The sequence below is a fragment of the Notolepis coatsorum genome, assembly GCF_963971535.1.
Source record: "Notolepis coatsorum genome assembly, chromosome: 18".
NCBI lineage: Eukaryota > Metazoa > Chordata > Actinopteri > Aulopiformes > Paralepididae > Notolepis > Notolepis coatsorum.
The window spans coordinates 8,666,123-8,669,794 of NC_140182.1; the positions used below are offsets into that span (position 1 = coordinate 8,666,123).

The following is a 3,672-nucleotide window of genomic DNA, read 5'->3' on the forward strand; positions in this document are numbered from 1 at the left end:
GAGACTTAGGGGCCACTGTGTTTGTCCTCTCCCTTCCAGTAAGAGACTTAGGGGGCCACTGCGTTTGTCCTCTCCCCTTCCAGTAAGAGACTTAGGGGCCACTGCGTTTGTCCTCTCCCCGTAGCGTAGCAACGGCGCCCAGACTGAGAGGCTCTCTGCACTGTTGTTGCTCTGCACCTGTGGGTGGGTCACACTTCCAAAGCATGTGTGTCTCGGTCGCTGCACTGCAAGATAAAGTCAACGCTCGTCGTGTCAAACGTTCAACTCTTCCGTTGTCATTTTTTCGATCGAAGAAATCGCTTTTTTCGTGCACATGTGCGTGCTGGTGCGTAATGGCGGGGCGACGCCACCTCAGTACCTGTCGAACCAGGTGGTAAAGTCCAGCAGCTCCTGCTCCTCTGAGCTCAGGTGCTCATAGCTGCCTTCGTCCGACGAGTAGGTGCAGGAGCGGGGCGACTCTGGCTCCGCGGAGTAGCCGCCGTTGGAGACCGCGCCCGGGGAGGAGGGCGAGGCTACCGGCAACCCGCACTGGAACGCGGCCGACACGGCGTCGTGCTCGTCCAGCAGCTGCTGCAGCGCCCGGATGTACTCCACCGCCGACCTCAGGGTCTCCACCTTGATTGATTGATTGAAAATGTTATTAACAGATTGCAGAATGGGTACAATACAGTACGGCTCAATACACACAATTGTTAAGGGGATGCAGACCAGAGAAAGACTTTCGTCTTGTTTACATCAGGGTCCCCCCATTTTCAATTCATAGTGACATATATGACATACAGATAGACAGTACTGTTGCATCTAGACATTTATGACATATCAGATCTACAAATATACAGTACTGTTTGTGATACAAAAATAGTCTAAAAAAAGAGTATACACAGTAAATTTCGCAGAGTAAGTTTTACTCAAACTGAGTAAAACTTTTACTAAAAAAAATAATTTTTTGAGTAAAATTTACTCTGCGAAATTGACTGTGATATACATTTAAATTAAGGGGGGGTTAGAACTGTACCTTGCTCATCTTCTTGTTGGCGGCGCCGTTGGGCACGTGCTGCCGCAGCGTCTGGAAGCCCGCGTTCACCTGTTTCACGCGGTTCCTCTCGCGCTCGTTGCGCCGCGCCACCGCCACCGGCTGCTGCTGCTCCCCCGTGCCGCGCGGCGGGATGGAGACCGTGCCGCGCGGCGGGATGGAGAAACCGAGTCCGTGATGGAAGCTCAGCCGCCGCTTGCAGCGCAGGAGCTCCGGGGAGCTGGAGCGCTGTCTCTTCTTGGGCGCCTTGTTGTTGTTGTTGTTGCTCTTGTAGCCGCCGGCGACGGTGGTGTTGTTGTTGTTGTTGGGGTGCTGCTGGTGCTGCGCCACCGCGGAGGAGAGCGCGCTGCTGCTGCAGTCCTGCCGCTGCGCCGGCGCGTGCAAGGTGATGGTGGCGTGTCGCTCGGTGCCGGTGACCAGTCCGAACAAGGGGCACGCGCTCTGCAGCTGCGCCGTGGTGGTGATGGTGGTGGTGGTGGTCTCCATGACGATGTCGCGAGACCAGGTTAATAATAATAATAATTAATTTAATTTGAAGAGAGAAGAAGCGTTTTTCTCTCAGACTCAATGACACTGCTGTACAAGGAGAGAGAAGCTATAAAAAAAAATATATATATATATATATATAGTAACAACAGGAAAAGAAAAGAAAAAACAAGTTGGCAGTGCAGCGCGCGTGGGCTGGGGGGGACCGTGTGGCTCGAGCTGATGGAGCGCGCGCGGGTATATCTGGGGTCCAAGTCTCTCTCTCTCCCTCTCTCTGTCTCTCTCTCTCTCTGTCTCGACTAAGAGCTCGAGCCGATCTGACCCAAACTTTGGCAGCACTCGTCTTTTTCAACACGCGCCCCGCTGCACACACACGAGCCCCGCCCCCCTCTGACTGGAGGACGCAGCACGCTTCTTCCCCTGCGAGGCCCCGCCCACCCCCGCTGTGTGATTCTTCTTCCTCAGGAGCAGAGCCTCTGTTCAGGAGGAGCCAGGCGCGTGGCTCCGGGGGGGGGGGGGGAGCTCGAGCTCAATAAACAATCCAGAGCTTTCACTGCATGCGCGCGCCGCCGGGCCGGGAGGGAGGGAGGGAGGGGGCACGCGCTGCAAGCCGGGCTCATTTACATATTCCAATGTCTCTCCCCAACTTAGAAAAAGCCCATCATTGGTTGGATTCAAACGGGGACTGCCTGCGACCGGGCGAATAGAAAGAAAGACCGAGAGAAAGGAGAGAGAGAGAGAGGGGGGGGGGGGGGGGGAGAGAGAGAGAGAGGGTGGTGAGAGAGAGAGAGAGAGAGAGAGAGAGAGAGAGAGGAGAGAGACTGAGAGACAGAGAGAGAGAGAGACTGAGAGAGAGAGAGAGAGAGAGAGAGAGGGGGGGGGGAGAGAGAGAGAGAGGGTGGTGAGAGAGAGAGACTGAGAGACAGAGAGAGAGACAGGGAGAGAGAGAAAGGGGGGAGAGAGAGAGAGAGAGAGAGACATAGAGAGGAGAGAGAGGGAGAGAGACGAGAGAGAAAACAGGAGAGAGAATGAAGAAGAGGAGAGAAAAAAAAGTGAATGGTTTGGTTTCTTTGAAATGCCCTTTGAGTTTGACAATGTACCCCTGGGCAAGGCTTCAAATGATCAGCCCCCCTCCTCCACCCTTCTCCTCTCGGTCTTTACACACTCTCAAATACCAAGGCCGCTCTCGCCTGTATCCGGGCTACAGCTTTAGAGAAGGAAATAAATGGCAAGCGTGTCTCTGTGCAGAATAATTGGCCATTATAAAAGCTCGCTATAGAGAGAGACACGATTAATTTAAAGGTAAACATAATGTTTATGACATGGTGCGGGAATGCGGCCTATAAAGAGCATATCACCGCTGCCTGCGGCGTAATGACCCTTAACCCTTTCACTGCCACACGACAGAAGGTTAACCCTTTACTATCGCACAACCGACGGCAGTGAAAGGGTTAAAAACAAGTGCGCTACAGGTGCACTTTGTCGGCGGTGCAGGGGTTAACAGGTGGTGCAGGGGCTGGGCGGTGCAGGGTTAACAGGCGGTGCAGGGGTTAACCGGCGGTGCAGGGGTTAACAGGCGGTGCAGGGGTTAACAGGTGGTGCAGGGGCTGGGCGGTGCAGGGGTTAACAGTCGGTGCAGGGGTTAACAGGCGGTGCAGGGGCCAACAGGCGGTGCAGGGGTTAACAGACGGTGCAGGGGTTAACAGGCGGTGCAGGGGTTAACAGGCGGTGCAGGGGTTAACAGGCGGTGCAGGGGTTAACAGGTGGTGCAGGGGTTAACAGGTGGTGCAGGGGTTAACAGGCGGTGCAGGGGTTAACAGGCGGTGCAGGGGTTAACAGGTGGTGCAGGGGTTAACAGGCGGTGCAGGGGCCAACTGGTGGTGCAGGGGTTAACAGGCGGTGCAGGGGCCAACAGGCGGTGCAGGGGTTAACAGGCGGTGCAGGGGTTAACAGGCGGTGCAGGGGTTAACAGGCGGTGCAGGGGTTAACAGGCGGTGCAGGCAGGGGTTAACAGGCGGTGCAGGCAGGGGTTAACAGGCGGTGCAGGCAGGGTTAACAGGTGGTGCAGGGGTTAACAGGCGGTGCAGGGGTTAACAGGCGGTGCAGGGGTTAACAAATAAAAATAAACTCCTCATGGTGATTTGTAGTTTTTG

The 3,672-nt window shown here is 55.2% G+C and overlaps 1 protein-coding gene across 1 annotated transcript; it reads right to left on the reverse strand.

Annotated features, from left to right (window-relative positions):
• Positions 1–120: 120 nt before the first annotated feature.
• Positions 121–1,519, reverse strand: ascl1b (achaete-scute family bHLH transcription factor 1b; the record flags this gene model as incomplete). The annotated part of the gene is made up of 2 exons (XM_084334501.1): positions 121–615; positions 1,016–1,519. The coding sequence occupies 2 exons, from the start codon at positions 1,517–1,519 to the stop codon at positions 352–354; spliced, it is 768 nt and encodes a 255-aa protein (XP_084190627.1). The 3' UTR covers positions 121–351.
• Positions 1,520–3,672: the final 2,153 nt, after the last annotated feature.